Source organism: Echeneis naucrates, chromosome 2 (genome assembly GCF_900963305.1).
Source record: "Echeneis naucrates chromosome 2, fEcheNa1.1, whole genome shotgun sequence".
NCBI classification, from domain to species: Eukaryota; Metazoa; Chordata; class Actinopteri; order Carangiformes; family Echeneidae; genus Echeneis; species Echeneis naucrates.
This window is the reverse complement of record NC_042512.1, coordinates 13,511,208-13,526,843: the sequence shown is the minus strand read 5'-3', so window position 1 is coordinate 13,526,843 and position 15,636 is coordinate 13,511,208. Positions and strand designations below refer to the sequence as shown.

The following is a 15,636-nucleotide window of genomic DNA, read 5'->3' as shown; positions in this document are numbered from 1 at the left end:
CCCTTAAAAGGGTTTCAAGCCAAACCAGTGGCAAGAAAAGCCAAGTTTCAGGCCGCAGTAGAAAATTCCCTGCATTGCACTCCGGTCTGCAGCTTTACCCAGCTCTATCAGCAGGCGGTGACCTCTTCAACCATGAAGTAAACTTTTAGTCTGCCATTGGAGTACGATTGCCCCCTGAAAGGTAGTCTAGTCACTTTCTGGCTTGTGTATTGCAATACAATACACAATAAATCATTTGGCCAGGAGAGCAGCAACTGATCAAACAGAGACAGGAAGATTTTCACCACAAGACTTCAACAAAGAGTTACATATACAAACCCATGCTCCTCAGTCTGCTATCTGGCCTTCCTTTTTCATATCTATTTCTCCCTACTTCTGAAATAGCACAGGACAGGCAAAATTAGGAGTGGGCAAACAAAACCACAGGTGGACTTCGTTCACAGATGGACACACAGCAGCGAGCCCTGTATTTGTGGAACAGTATGTGTGCATACTCTCAGACATATATGTGTGTATGTGCAGAAACACACACATACAGTCAGTTTACTGTATTTTTGTTTTGATGTTTGCTTCCACATCGCTGTATGCGAATCAATGCAGCTCGCGTGTTGCTTGAGTTTGTCTATAAATAGCCTAGATTTTATTTAGATGTTGAAGGGAGAGAGAGAGAGAGAGAGAGAGAGAGAGGAAAGAGAACGAGAGAGGGCTCTGAAATGAGTTGCCATAGCAACAGGCACGTTCAGGGGCCCTTCTTGTGAACGAAGGATGAAGGCATGATAATGTTGGTCTGTCTGCCTCCTCTCTCTATTGCTCCTCTCAAGTTGTCTCATCTCACTTGCTTAATCAACATGACAGCTATTCAGAAAAATATAACTGAACCAGCAAAGAAATAACTGTTTAAACATCCAGTCCATAACAATATGATTAATTACATGTTGAAAATCCACACTACGTAACAAAAACATTGTGTGCTCTGACTCTGCTTCCTTCTTTGCCACATCAATACACTTTTCTGAGCATCCATCCTCCTTATTCTCCAGCTCCCTCCCTCTTTCTTTCCTCCTATTCAGTCTACATCCCTCCATCCTTTTGTTTTCAGACTCACTCCCTACACTGGCTCCCTCTGCTGTGTAGACGGAAGGAGAAAGCTCTGATTGGTTCGCTCAAGCGTTCATTTGTGCAGCCTGATTTGGCCAGCAGCATGCAGCGTTTTCTCAAAATAAAAACGTCACACTTTCTGCTAATATTCTGACTTTCAAGCGTTTCCAAAGTGTGTCTGAAGCTGGCCATCTGGGACTGGGTTGGATGATGATGGATAACTGTGTAGACACACACATATGAGAGCAGTGGAGGGAAAAGGGGGCATTCTTAATGAGGAGGGTAAACACCAGGCAGATAGCACTAGAGTGGTCTCAGTTAATTTTCACTCAGGGCCTCTTTGCATTAGTGGTCAGCAGAGCAATCCATCGCAAACACCATTGTAACAAACTGACTCTTGAGATAATGAAGGCAGGCGCACACACACACACACACACACACACACACACACACACACACACACACACACAGATCCAACATGCTTGTCCTGATTAGCTGGTGGGTAAAGATAATATCCTATAATAAACTAACAGCCAAATACAATCAATAACGTTTACATGATTACTGTATTGACTGATTTGCCAATCAACAAAAAACCTGACATTTTCACTCTCGTTTATTTACTTCAATCACATTCTGAAAATCCAACATTTAAATTTGATTTCATTTTCTGTTTTAGGCAAATAAGAAGTGGAACAGGATTGGTGGATATTTGAAAGGCTTTGTTACTTTAGTATGTGACGTCTTTTCAATATTTTATACAAGAAGTCATTCTAAGGTTAATTTTAAAATAGTCTCCAACTGAACTCTCTCTGTCTGACTGCAGGGTTGATGTTTAGGAACGGCTGAGGTAGATAATCCTGCGGTATGGGTCACTGGGCCTGACTCACTGGTACATGTCTAATGAACCTTGAAACATCAAACTGCAGCCCCATGTGTCAGAGAAATCAAGAAGTGTGCACAAAAGAAACAAACATCCAAGCAGCCTCGGCATACAATGGCACAGAAATGTTTTATTGTGAATGATAAACATCAAGATATTCTTAATTTATCCATGTTTTGTGTTTTTGGGGGTCTGACTATGTCAGGACAAATATGTAACATGGCAAAAACAACAATGAAACACTGACCGCTCCCTCTGTGAATGTGTCGTGTTGACTCAGTAGTATGTTTCCTGTTCGACCCAACCTGGAAACCAAAAGAGACAGAATTAGGAGAGTTTTTGGGATGTTTAGCCACCTTTGTGGGGTCAAAATTTTAAAAGTGAAGAAGATACGTATGAAAAGCGGAAAACTGGAAGTGGAAGGATGAGCCCATCCCGTTGCATTTTATTTTCAGGTCTTCCACACAGATATCTGTGCTTTACAGAAGGCAAAAAAAAAAAAAAAATCACTGGGCTGGAATCGGGGTTTCCACTTTTGAGACCCAGAGGTGAAAATAAGTTTGGGCCACACACACAGTGAAAAAAACAAAACGCTTTTCATAGATTTCGTTAGAACTAAAAACATATTTTTTTTATTCATCTGCTTTATTTCTTCCAGTTGTTTAAAGCTCTGCCAGTTTGACTTGTTTTTTTGCGTCTAATTGTAACACATTATTCACCACAGATGAGCAATGAGATGTTCACTGATCTGTGCTGTGGGGCTCAGATGAAGCAGACACACACTGTGTCACACACACATACACAAACACAGCTGTATTCGAGCCAGCGCTGCATGCAGGTTGTGCTCAGCTCTGTGGGTGGAACGAGGCATTAACAATGACCAAGTCTGAGGGTTCAAATCCCACTGGCCCTCGTGTTCTGCCATGGTTCAATGGTGTGTGTGTGTGTGTGTGTGTGTGTGCAAATGCACACACAAAAATAGACACGGGGAACTTACATGCCTAATACATATGCACCTATGATTCATTCTGACACTGTGCATCTTTTTCTTTTTTCTTTCAGTATAATATTCAAAATCTCCCTTCACAGCTGTGAGTATCTCATCATTACTTTAATATTTATCCACATCTTCAGTCTCTCTGTGAAGAGAGAGTAAAAAGTGGACGTCTTACCGCCTGGGTTGCGTCTGAGGATATATCTCCTGGCTTCATCATACAGGAAGATGAGCAGGGAGTATGGGAAGGCACAGAACCACCAACATGGCCTAAGGTATGGACAGACAGAGAGATGTGTTACAAACATTCGTGTGAGACGCTGAGTTATCGAGTACTCTTGGGTCAGTGAGTGCAATAATCAAAAAAATCTGATTCGACATTTAGAGAGAGAATCTCACAGGCTAAGATAAAAGTGGACATTGAACAGCACAATCAAAAAGCAAACGAGACAGGGACAGGAAGTGTGTATTGGTTGGATACACACATTCAGTCAGAGAGAAAGAGAAGCTTTGGTTCCTCAGACATCTGCAGTCACCTAAGAAACAGGTGAGTGGGTGGGTGAAGAAGGAGAGAAATAAAAGGAGGGGAGACTAAAGCAAAGGAACTAGATGAAAAGTTAGAGGGAAGGGGAGGGCGAAGACGTGTGAAACTTCTGTGCTAATGAGCCGAGAGTGCTTTTACTGCCTTCTCTCTTCATCTGCTGGGAAAAGAGTCTCATTAGTTCTGGAACGCTTGTGCTTCGTTCTGTCTCTGAGGTCAGTGACCGAGGATGATCTCCAGCTTTATTCATAATATTACAAACAGCAACATGCAAACTACACCATATCTGCCAATTCATGAACGTGAAACCACAAGTGGATACTCACTTGAGGGGATACATTCTGAGGGCAACATCCATGCCAGGGCAGTATGAAAGGAAGGCAGCCAGAGCTGTCTCCTCAAATAGACCAAAGATGAGGATGCGGTTCCTGTGGAAATGAACAATTTAGTCTGTTACTTTTTTTTTTTTTTGGCCTCAAAATGTTCTCTTCTCTGTGATAAAAGCTGTAATAGCAACCCAAAGAATCATAATTAGACTTTAAAAATATGCCTCTCACATGTTTTTCCTGTTTGCTTCTACATATTATGCACAAATTATCAAACAAATGCACTTAAATAAAACCACTTTGTCTGAATACATTGTGGGAGAAGTCACTGTCACCAAGTGCACGTACTTCATTCCTTGCTGAATGATGGAGTTCCTCCTGGTCTTGCAGATGATGAGATCGGCCCACTGAACGATCACAATACTGGCAAAGAAAGCTGTGTGGCAGGTGAACTCTACAATCTTTCTCCGCTCGTATGTCTGGGAGATGAGAAAATGAATGAATGGAATTCAAAGGAGCTTTACCGTCCTCCACAAGAGCCACAGCTTTGATATTCGATCATTGCTTTTACTGACCCACTGCTGTCCATAGCTGTCTTCTAGGTCATTTACATATTTGTCATCCCAGTGGACTCTGATTCCCAGCAGGTCCATCGGGAGAAAACCATTTTCAGCCAGAATCACAAAGTATGTGAAGAACCCAGCTGTGGCCTGCATCATGCCTAAGAGGAGGGATAGGATGAGAATTATTTTCATAGGATATATGTCTACACAAGATGCTGCAGGTGTACAAATTAATTGATGAAGAACCTGAACGTGCACTTACCGATCTGTCCGTAGGCTATGCTGATGAGCCTCTCGTTCACCAGTTTGTCTGTTTTGGGATTTCTGGGCTGCCTCTTCATGATGTCGCTCTCAGCTGCTTCATAAGCCAGGGAGATGGCAGGGACCTGGGAAAAAAAAATATAAGTAAATGAAGAAACTTCTGTTTGCTAATTTTCCTTTCATTTTGATGGGCTGCCTTGATCCCCTCTTTTTGTCAGGACACAGGGTCATGACCCGAGTTAAAGAGCTCACCATGTCAGTTCCCAGGTCAATACAGAGGATGGTGACTGTTCCCAGGGGCAGAGGGATGTTGGCGATGATGAAGAGGAGGAAGGGTGAGATCTCAGGGATATTACTGGTCAAAGTGTAAGCGATGGACTTCTTCAAGTTGTCAAAGATCAGACGACCTGACGGAGTTATTTAGAAAAAGAATTTATGAGAAAGAGATAAAGCCAAGCAAGTTACGGATTTGGAGACTTGTCTTCAGGCATGTGTCTTGATGTCGCTCCTACCTTCTTCCACACCGGTAACAATGGAGGCAAAGTTGTCATCCAGTAGAATCATGTCAGCAGCCTGCTTGGAGACGTCAGATCCAGCGATCCCCATGGCAACGCCAATGTCTGCCTTCTTCAGAGCAGGAGAGTCATTCACACCGTCACCTGTCACAGCCACAATGGCACCCTGCGCAGAAAAGAAAATAATTGAAAACAAAAATCTCAGACAAGAGACATTACTGAAAGGTGTGTGTCTGACATACTTGTCTCTGGCAACCCTCTACAATAATCAATTTCTGCTGAGGGGAAGTTCTGGCAAAGACGATTTCGGTGTGGTTTTTCAGCACATCGTCGAGTTGCTCTGAGGTCATTTCTTTCAGCTCACCACCGTGGACAACACATGCCTTGGCGTCCCTGGAGAGGAAATCATAGCATAATTGGACAACAGTTGTAATCCTATATCCATTTCCAACAATAAATGACACACACATTCACACGGCTGTTCTAATGACAGGTGACAAATTGAATGTCTTGTATCAGGCGTCTAAGCGGGATGACAGTGTTTTTCCTCCATGTGTTTTTACACTCTGACTGTGGACTCCAAACAAACAATAAATTTGCTGATGAAGGAATTGTAAAGTCATCAGCTCAGCCTCACTTTAAGATTTATTTGTCTGGAAAGATTGTCAGGGAATGAATTAATGGTTAAAGCTTTTTTGGCAGGAGAAATCGCGGGGCTAGCTCTGATTTAATTTTGCATCGCTTAGTCTTGGCATTAGGCAAACAATTCCAAGGGAAATGGAAGATCATATGCAACTTGAAGAGGATGCTACAAACTAGTTCAAAAACTGAAGGTAAGTGAACAAACCTGGGGTTGACCTCAGAAATTGGAACATTCAAGCGAGCAGCAATGTCCTCAACAGTCTCGTTGCCTTCAGAGATGATGCCCACACCCTTAGCAATGGCCTTGGCTGTGATTGGATGGTCACCTGTAACCATGATAACCTGAGGGGGGACAAATTTGACGACTGACTTATCTTATCTATTGATCTTTGTTTTGAGCTTTACAAATACACATGCAGATTTTTGGTTATGACATACTATCACAGGCTTCTTGTGAATGGACTGAAAAAGTTGCAAAAGTTTCCCACCTTGATTCCGGCGCTCCTGCATTTACCAACAGCATCGGGCACAGCAGCACGAGGGGGGTCAATCATGGACATAAGGCCAATGAAGCACAGCTTCTCGGTGGGGAAGTTCACCTCCTCAGTGTCAAAAGCAAAACCTTCTGGGAACTGGTCATCAGGCAGGTGGAAATGGCAGAAACCTGAATAAGCCAGGAAGAAAATAATGCATCACCAGGTCCTCTTTCTCTTGCAACTCAGTAAAGATTGAAGGATATAGCTTTAGTGTGGAGCTATATCGTACCCAAGACTCTCTCTCCAAGTCCTCCCAGCTCAACGTAGGCATTCTGGAAAGCGTCTTTCATCTCCTCATCCAGAGGCTGCTCTTTGCCCTGGATCATGATGGTGGAGCAGCGGTCCAAAATCCTCTCTGGGGCTCCTTTCATAACCAGCAGGTGTTTGGTCTCTCCGGGAGTGCTATTTTTGTGAATGGAAAGCTGCGGACAAGAAGACGATTGTGATACGAGTGAATGACGAATTTACTGTCACTATGAGCAATTTATGTAGAGCTTCTATTCATGAGTGGATATTGGGACAACAATAACAACCACTAGAGGGAGATAGTCATAATTTTCACCCCTCTCACAGCAGGGAAGCAGGAAGTGCATTATTGATTATTGCCTGTGATGTGGCTCGTCAGCTACAAAAGCTGGTGGATCTAATCTGGCTCTTTCTCTCTACCTGGGTATTAGGTTTGTGTGGTTATTTCCTCTGTTTTCTACTTGTCAGTGTCCGGTCATTTAACAGTCAAAACACTACTGATGTCATTTATTTACATACTTTGTATTGCTCTTAGTTGATTGCTGTTTTGTTAACTAAATCTTTGGTTAAAGTCCCATGTTGTCCGCTCCTCTATGTCCTCCCCGTGAGCTGGGCTGAGAAGGTGGATTGCATTACCTGGTATTTGTTGGTGGAGTTGAAGGGGATCTCAGCAACCTTGGGGTACTTTTCCCTCATGCCCGTAACGGATCCACAGCACAGCTCAATACACTTCAGCAAGGCAGCTTCTGAGGCATCACCAGCTACATCTCTCTGTGGAGTTAGAGCAGGAGTGCATTTTACAAAAGATGCCACTGACATCCCACCAATTTTTATGTTACCAATGGAAGTGACAATATTGGACAGTTAAAGACTCCAGTGAGAGCTACAATAGACAACAATAACCAAAATTTATTACCTTTGATGTGGCCTGAACAGACTCTATGGGGTTTTTGACCAACAATGGCTACTTCATAAAAGAATTTCCAAATACATATATAGGAAGCTAATTTACAATAAAAAATTGAGGTTGCCAAGTTTATTTCTTTCCCCTTTGTGCAGTCTGAGAAAGAAATCTACTTGCCAGTACTCATTAAAAAATAATTCAATGGGTCTGCCTGGCAACCTCTTGCTTTAGCACTAGCTATATTTTACTGAAGCAGCCTTTAATTATGTTAAGTGCTTTTTATAAAGATTTGTAGGGCAGTTGGGCCACATGTTCCTTTTGCTCGATTGAAAATGGTCCTCGCCAAGACACCTCCCACACAGTTGCATTTCACGTTCCGACAGGCTACAGTTTCCAGTTCAACATAATGTTGGAAATAAGGAGAATAATCCACGAGGAAACAATGAATTAGAGCTGTGTTTGTTTGGAATGAAGACAAGACACGCAGGTGTTATACAGTTTGTGTTAAATTTGTGTTTGGTAGCTGCAGGAGGTTAAAGGTATGCAGTAAGTTTTTCACCTTCAGGATGGGAACATTGCTCTGCTCAGCCAGGAAGACAGCGCGATTGCAAAGTCCAGCAATTCTGGCCAGGCCAGCCCAGGTATGCGAGCTCCTGTCAAAGGAGGTGCCGCTCTGGTTCTCAGTAGTGTCGGCCTCGTGGATCTGGTTGTCAAACCACATGTGGGCCACAGTCATCCTGTTCTGGGTCAGGGTACCAGTCTTGTCTGAGCAGATGGTGGAGGTGGAGCCCAGGGTCTCCACAGCTTCCAGGTTCTTCACCAGGCAGTTCTTCTTGGCCATACGCTTCGCAGTCAGAGTCAGACACACCTGGAGGTGGGTGGCTTTGGGTTAGTTTGTTGTTTGGATCCACAATTAAACATTTAAGACACATGACACATCAACACTCACAGTGACAGTAGCCAGGAGACCTTCTGGCACATTGGCGACAATGATACCGATGAGGAAGATGACAGCCTCCAGCCATCCATACCCCAAGATGAGAGAGAGGATGAAGAAGGAAACACCAAGGAAGACGGCTACACCGGTGATAATGTGGATAAAGTGTTCAATCTCAATGGCAATGGGAGTTTTCCCACCCTCCAGACTGGAAGCCAGGGTGGCGATACGACCCATGACAGTGCGGTCTCCAGTGTTGATAACAACTCCTCTGGCAGTACCTGGAGAGGGAAGACATTTTAAAAGTTAGATGAGTTGATCTACTATAACTCTAACTCTACTCTAACCCTAACCCTTCCCTGTAGTAAAAAAAAACAAAACAAAACAAAACCCAAATAAACCCCTCATCTAATTAATAAAAAATTGTGTATTAATTCAAGGATTTATTGTCATACCCACAACACAAGCATGCACATGATGGGGCTACAAAATCACAATACAATCAATACAGTACAAACCCCAAGTTGTTTACCTTCAACACAGTTGGTAGAGAAGAATGCAATGTTTCTGGTTTCCAGTGGGTTATCATTGGAGAAGTCTGGAGTACGAGTCTGGGGCTCTGATTCACCAGTCAGAGAGGAGTTATCCACCTTTAGACAAACAAACAAACAAAAAAACAACCAAGAATGTGAGATATAATAGAAAATTATCCTTCAAGGACAAAAGAAAAAATGTCAAGATGTTGAGAAAAAAAATGTGTCTATATTTGAGTTTTCAAAGAAAATCTAGTTGGAAAGAGATCAACGATCAACATGCGGTATCTCCCATTAGTATAGTTCAGAAAGTACAGTTCACATCACACAGTCTGTCAGGTGAAATTGAATGTGACGTGGACCTTGCAGCCGTGGGCGGAAATGATTCGCAGATCAGCAGGGATCCTGTCTCCACCTTTCACCTCCACTAAATCGCCAACCACCACCTCCTCAGCATTGATGCTCTTCTTCTCACCGTCACGGAGGACCAGGGCTTGCTGCAAAAACAAACACAAAATATATTTACTTTTCAAGATAGTTTATTAACACTTAACACAACATGAAAACTTCAGGCAGCATGGCATAGCAGCTAGCTCTGTTGTCCCACAACAAGAAGGTTGTAGGTTCCTCCTTGCGTGGGTTTCCTCCGGATCCTCCGGTTTCCTCCCACCATCCAAAGACATGCATGTTTTGGTTAACTGGTGACTCTAAATTGTGAGACTGAGTGGTTGTTGGTCTCTGTCTGTCTCTGTGTGTTGGCCCTGTGATGGACTGGTGACCTGTCCAGAGTGTACCCCGCCCTCACCGACTAACAGATAGGAATGGATGAATAAATGGAAAAATCACCTGTGGGACCAGGTTCTTGAAGGAGTCCATGATCTTGGAGCTTTTAGCTTCTTGGTAGTAGGAGAAACAACCTGTGATGATGACGACAGCAGAAAGCACGACACCCAGGTACAACTAGAGGAAGGAAGAAGAGTGTGTGTCAGCCTGCAGAGATGTCCCCAAAATGCACATATCATTCACAAACTAAAACTCCCTTACGTTATCATTGGCAGGTTCGTCTTCTGAGGCGGCTTGGATACCGTAAGCAAGGAAGCAGAGAATGGCACCAATCCACAGCAGCATGGAGAAACCGCCGAACAGCTGGAAGCAAGAAAAATAACATTTTAATGCTGAGATGTTCCTGGATAGAGCGGCTGAAATGAACTTGTTAAAATGTGAATGTCAAACAGGAACTGGTTCCTACCTGTCTGCAGAACTTGACCCATTCAGGGGTGGTGGGAGGAGGGGTGAGGGAATTCGGGCCATCTCGGGCCAGGATCTCTTTTGCTCTGGAGGACGAAAGACCCTAAAACAGGAAACACAGAAAAAAAATGAAAAAGGCTTCACTGTATGTTTTTGTTGAAAAATCACAGATATATAAAAAGTGAGGGCTAAGGCCTGATGGTCCGTCTGTGTAAACCATTGGAGAAAAACCTGTCAGTCCAGTTCTTTTTTGTTTTTTTTTTTGGCCTGGTTTCTGTAAAGACACTTTTAAAAGCTGCTGGAGGGAAACATGATGAAGCACATGCACGTATGAGAAACAACTGTATCTTTGACCATGTGCCCAATCACAACACTGTGACACGTTTGGCTGAAATCAAATCCGACTGAAAGAGAAGCAAAAGAATCCCGCATCCATAAAAAAAGTAACTGTGCAATTACAGCCTCCTCTTTCCCTTTTCTCTTTAATTAGACAGTAAAAATACAGCTTTGAGGTAAACCACAGTTTTTGATAAGAAGGCAGGACTATCAGGTTATCAGTGAACAATGTGCACTTGAACGGGGTCAAGGTCAGCTCTTTGGACATGGTGAAAAAAGTAAATTAAGAGTGAAGTGTGATTGAAAGACTCTTTGGGCAGATACAAGTTAAGAGGAGGATTTTTTTACTTGTTGGTGGAGCCAATAAAGCCGGTGCTGCTTCATGAATGAAGTCATTGTTTTGGGCCAAACTTAGATGGATCAGGTTTCAGCAGATAATCAGTATCAGTCAAGCATGCACCCACTGTGAGCTTGTATTGTGTTGCGTAAAGGAGACTCTGTGTGTGTCCTTCACTTGATAGAGACCACGGTCAAGAAAGACCAGCTGAGTTTCCTGCATCCCAGACACTTTGACACAAATTTGGAAATATCTGTCGAATTTCTGTTACCACTGAAACAGAGAAATGATAAACTGACAATGTGGTTTAAAATACGACAATAAACTGTGAGGTAAATACAAGAAAAAATGTGAACACAGCGTGTCTGTGCAGTTTTGTGCTTGTGCCCTTGCTTCATGCTGCACCATCATCCCCAGCTTGTTGCTCTTCGGCCGCTGTGAAATTATCACCAGTAGCTTGTACGTATGCAGTGAGTTACTCTCACTGTGACAGGCGCACACACGCACACGCACACACACTCGGTGCTCACCCTGCTTAGATCAGTGCCATATTTCCTGTGAAGTTCGTCCAAGGTTAACTTGTGATCATCCTATGGAGAGAGAGAGAGAAAGAGATTGAGACATTTCATAAAGCACAGCCAAAATCCCTGTTGTTTTAAAAGCACAGAAATGATCCCCGTTGAGGATTAAAAAATTGCTCTTTCATGTCCTCCAGAGGGATGCTGGGGGAAAAAAGATGACAAGGTGAAATAGGCCAACTGATCAGGATTATGGAGGCACACTTGTCCATACAGAGTGAGTTTAATATTAGTCAAAGCAGCTTTTGAGTGAAACTAGTCTACTGATGACAGGCCTCGCAGCCAAACATGAGAGCTGAGACAACACGAGCTCAGCTACGCATGGACTCATCCACACAGCCAGTTTGCTGTGAGCAAACAGACCATCCAGCCGAATCTATGTCACCCAACTGATATAGTGATGTTTGCTCCCAACTGTATTGCTCATGTGTTTCACGGTTTGGTCAAGTGTGCTCTTTTGGACGCATCAACATCAGCGTCAAAATAATGAATTCCATTATGTTTATCTGGTCAAGTGTTATTTCCCGGCCAATTTTGGTCAGATTTGGATATTTTCAAAAAGGAAAAGAACCAAAAAGTAAATAACCTGACAGTGAACAAGAGGAGCTACCAAACCGATGTGTGTTTTTTTGTTTGTTTTTTTTTTTTTAGACCGCCTACAGTGAGTGAATGAATACAGATTCTTTCAGCATGATTTGGATGGTCTGCAATAATATCTGACTCCCACTTTCCATTTTTCACTCTGTAGGACAACAAAGTATTGTGATCTTGAGTGAAACATCCCAAGTAAAATGCCCACACTGGTTTCCGTGGAGACAAATTCTTCTCAAACATGTGACTGATCCTGACTGAAATAGCACTAAATAAAGGATTACTATTTTGTGCAAGAAAAAGGTGTGCAGCTATATATATATATATATTGACCCATGCCATGTTATCTCCTTGTATTCAGTGTTATTACACAGAACAGAAGGGGGAGTATTTTATGTTGGACTTTATCACAATCTGCTTCTTGTTGGCATGGAAATAGTCTCTTTGGTGTTAAACTGGACTTTGACGCCTCAGTTAATTGCATGATACAAGTTTGCCGGTGCAATAATCATTAACATGTCAACTTCATGGGCTCTGTGCTCTTGCTACTGCTCTATGCTGCCATTATGCTTTCACTGTGGTTCAAATCTCAAACCTGTGACTCATCAATACATGATGTTGCCCTTCTCGTGCTCCCCGAGTCAAACATTTAGCTTCAGCTAAAAGCCTTTCTCAAAACGTACAATGTGCTTAGAACAGCAGGGGGACGTGATAGAGGCAGAAACTGCTGTTAATAGCAGGTAATTATATGCTATATTACTGAGGATATGGTCGATGGCTGATACTGTTGCTATGCCTTTGATATATCCTTTAGTGGCAACAGGACTTTGAGATCTTGTTAAGTCCCATGGAGGGCAATAATCATTAATATGTCACCTAAATGGGGGCTTTACCAAATAACCCGCAGCGCTCTGTGACCTATTGCATGACATTGGGCAAAGATTTCTGCACTAATTAAATGAATAATTCTAAAAAAACTGACATCCAGACAGGACTTCATATTCTGTTGTGGTTGCAGCTCTTTAAAAAGTCATTCCAGAAAAATTAACCAACCAGGATCCATTTATATACCTAATGACCTTGTAAAAGTCTTTTGCCCACAGGGGGGAAAAAAAAAAAAAAAACATAAAATTTTTTTATCGTTATTTCAACATTATTGACTTAAAATTTGGATTAATGCCATTTTTAATATCATATTCGTACTGAGGTGAACATAAGACCTGAACCTGCCTCCTTGTGACCTGACCTTGTCAAGGACACAGTAAAACCAAGGCTTAACAATGCTCTGTCTTCCAGATGGCCATTTTAAAGACAGCGTCTGGACAAATAAAGATGACATGAGCGTGGTTACAGCAAACTTCACTCACAAGGAAGGGCTTGAATTACAGATTAAACCTTAGCAACACTTAATAAGTACATTTCATCCCCTTAATTGCCACTGGTGTGCATATAAACAGAGTTTGTGGTGTGAAATTGTCCATCAGCCCTTTTCCCTGAAGTGGGGATGAACCTAAAGCAAGCGCCCTGGTGACCTTGGGAAATGATCTCAGTCGACGACAGATTCAGACTGAGAAAAAGCTGACACTAGTGGAAATTTGTCAACTACTAATCTACATGTGACATAAACCTCTATCAATGCATTTTACAACCGCAAGCGTCTGTGCATCCAGAGCAGCTCATGTGCAGATTGTTGCTAGATAAAATGCCTTGCCAATTAAACTAACCACAACGTGAGTCTGAAAGTCAAGCACAGGCAGAATGATAGATGTTTACGGGCTGCAGGAAGGGAACTAGCTCATATGTTTTGAGAATCTTAACTCTGTAATGACAACAGAACCTCTGAACGCTGTGAAAATCAACCTGGATTAGCATGACTTCGAAGTTAAGCACTGCAATGATCTCTTAATAACATGTGATGGCACATAGAGTGGTATAAGTAGCAATCTCTATGAAATACAGGGCTAACAGTTACACCTCATGTGACTAACAGCGAGGTAAAAGCAGTCTGCCTCAGCTGCCACTGTGTCATTGCTGTGACCAATGGCAGTGACTTTAAGCATTCAAAGCTATTAACATAGCCTGAGTAGGGTGGTTAAAAAGCATGAAGCAAGCAGCATGTTTTCGTTTTTAAAGTAGAACGTCTTATCACTTAACGCCTGCTCCTTTCACCAAAGTTGGGAGCAAACTGTTTCAGTTCGAGTTGTGAATTTTTACATTGCAGACAGGTTTTATTTTTTTGCTTTTGTACTCACCAAGTCAACTTCTTTCTTCAGATCGTCCATATCCTTCTGTGCTTTACCTTTCTTGTTTTTCTTTTCCGTGCCATCTGAGGTTGATGCCAGTTTGTAATCATCTTTCCCTCTCTGAATTAAAGAAAGGGAGGCAAAATCAGAAGTTGATTCAAACTCAGACACATGGGAAAAATTGCCCTGGAGTTTCCTCTTTTGTTGCACAAGTACAGTTGTAGCCAACTATAATCGCAATAAATCTCCTATCTGACAGAGTGAAAAATTCCTGCTTAAATTATTGAACCCGTGAAATAGATAGTGAAAGTAAGGTACAAAGTACTGCCAAGTTTACTCAAAATCGTCTGAGTGAAACTTGGTCTCAGCTCAAAACAGGAAAATCACCTTCAGCCTAATCTTAACTGAAATCTGGAGAATTTACTACCCAGCAGAGACAAGTGACAAGCCTCCATTACTTACTCCCAGCCCCATGGTTGCAAAGCAAGTGTGCGCACAGTCAATCCAATTGTCTTTTTAAATTGTAACTTTCCTACTCCGCCTCTTGCTCTCTCCCTCTCTCTCTCTCTCTCTCACTCTCTCTCTCTCTGAGCCCTGTGTCTTCCGCACTCTCCAGAGCAGAGAAGATAGGTTGTTTCTCACTTCCATACCTATATATCTACAACCGGCTTACCTGCCTTGAGGAGGAGGAGTTTGGAGAAGGGGAAGCAGGGTGGAGTGAAACTCAACAGGTGAGTTATAGTGGGAAAGAGAGGGAAAGGGGTGCACTGGGGGGGGAGGGAAGGGTAATGTTGGTGGATTATGGGAGAACGGGGAGGGGTGAATCTTGCTCAACTTCCCAGTTTTGTTCTCACCGCTTCCCTTCTTCTTTCACTCTTTACTCATTTACCGTCTGCGTCCATTTTCTTTCCCATGAATATTATTTTTAACTTTACCTTGCAACAGGTAGGTGGTTTAGACCAGATACAGCTCGGGATTCTCTGTCCCTCTGAATATTTTCTATCTGCATGCACTTCATTTACAGTCCAAACACAGACGGACAAGAAAAAAAAAAAAAAGGGGGCAATGAAGTGGAGAAGTGAACGAGAGAGAGAGAGAGAGACAGAGATAAAACCAGAACTAGAGAGGTGAAAGTCCAGTTCTGCAGGTGAGCTATTGCTCAAAGCTGAACGAGCCATTTGAATAACAAAGACTGAGGGAGAAAAAGGTGAGAAACTGATTAAAACTGGCTTTTTCCCATGAGGATTCAGGGAAAGAAGGTTGGACACAGATAACATGTGGTATGCAAAGACAGTGAGAGGGGAATCCAGAGAGTCTTTAGCCT

General features: G+C 42.6%; 1 protein-coding gene across 1 annotated transcript in view; it reads right to left on the bottom strand.

Annotated features, from left to right (window-relative positions):
• Positions 1 to 2,085: 2,085 nt before the first annotated feature.
• LOC115054656 (sodium/potassium-transporting ATPase subunit alpha-1-like) overlaps positions 2,086 to 15,636 on the bottom strand; it is a 43,529-nt gene continuing 29,978 nt past the window's right edge. The window contains 23 exon segments of the mRNA XM_029519963.1: positions 2,086 to 2,286; positions 3,154 to 3,245; positions 3,843 to 3,906; positions 3,908 to 3,944; positions 4,191 to 4,321; positions 4,418 to 4,563; positions 4,668 to 4,791; positions 4,919 to 5,073; positions 5,179 to 5,347; positions 5,424 to 5,574; positions 6,029 to 6,165; positions 6,312 to 6,487; positions 6,589 to 6,781; positions 7,242 to 7,376; positions 8,069 to 8,377; positions 8,459 to 8,727; positions 8,979 to 9,096; positions 9,342 to 9,476; positions 9,826 to 9,939; positions 10,024 to 10,125; positions 10,229 to 10,330; positions 11,431 to 11,490; positions 14,322 to 14,432. Of these exon segments, the coding sequence (XP_029375823.1) occupies positions 2,131 to 2,286; positions 3,154 to 3,245; positions 3,843 to 3,906; positions 3,908 to 3,944; positions 4,191 to 4,321; positions 4,418 to 4,563; positions 4,668 to 4,791; positions 4,919 to 5,073; positions 5,179 to 5,347; positions 5,424 to 5,574; positions 6,029 to 6,165; positions 6,312 to 6,487; positions 6,589 to 6,781; positions 7,242 to 7,376; positions 8,069 to 8,377; positions 8,459 to 8,727; positions 8,979 to 9,096; positions 9,342 to 9,476; positions 9,826 to 9,939; positions 10,024 to 10,125; positions 10,229 to 10,330; positions 11,431 to 11,490; positions 14,322 to 14,432 (3,186 nt within the window). The 3' untranslated portion in view covers positions 2,086 to 2,130.